The 340-nt window shown below is 32.6% G+C and overlaps 1 protein-coding gene across 1 annotated transcript in view; it reads left to right on the top strand.

Moving 5' to 3' along the window:
- LOC136796294 (uncharacterized) overlaps positions 1-340 on the top strand; it is a 6,681-nt gene extending 6,341 nt beyond the window's left edge. Inside the window, exon 2 of the mRNA XM_067049689.1 lies at positions 225-340. Coding sequence (XP_066905790.1) covers positions 225-340 — 116 coding nt within the window. The remainder of the gene's footprint in view (positions 1-224) is intronic.

The raw sequence follows: 340 nt of genomic DNA, 5'->3' as shown, positions 1-340 counted from the left end.
AGTAAAAAGTAGTTTTTCCTTGATAAAATCAATAAAAAATTTGAACCCTTAGGCATAAATTGAATAATGAAAAGTACATATTCATTAATAATAAACAATTATCCAAATAGTCTCAGCCTTCTATATTACAACACACCATATGCCTAACGTTTTAGGCAGTCCGACTTTGTCATGGACAATTCCAAATCTAATATTATAGCCTCATTATTTACTTAAATTTGCAGGCTATGCTGCCCGTCAAGTCAACACTGTCAAAACAAACTTATTTGTCATTGTAGCATTCATCAACAATCTTCATCCTTCACAGCTCTCGCACTCAACCGCCAATAGCATAACATAA

This window comes from Halyomorpha halys, unplaced genomic scaffold, assembly GCF_000696795.3.
Source record: "Halyomorpha halys isolate HHAL.00 unplaced genomic scaffold, Hhal_1.1 Scaffold610.1, whole genome shotgun sequence".
In the NCBI taxonomy this organism is placed as follows: Eukaryota; Metazoa; Arthropoda; class Insecta; order Hemiptera; family Pentatomidae; genus Halyomorpha; species Halyomorpha halys.
This window is presented reverse-complemented; position numbering and strand designations above follow the sequence as displayed.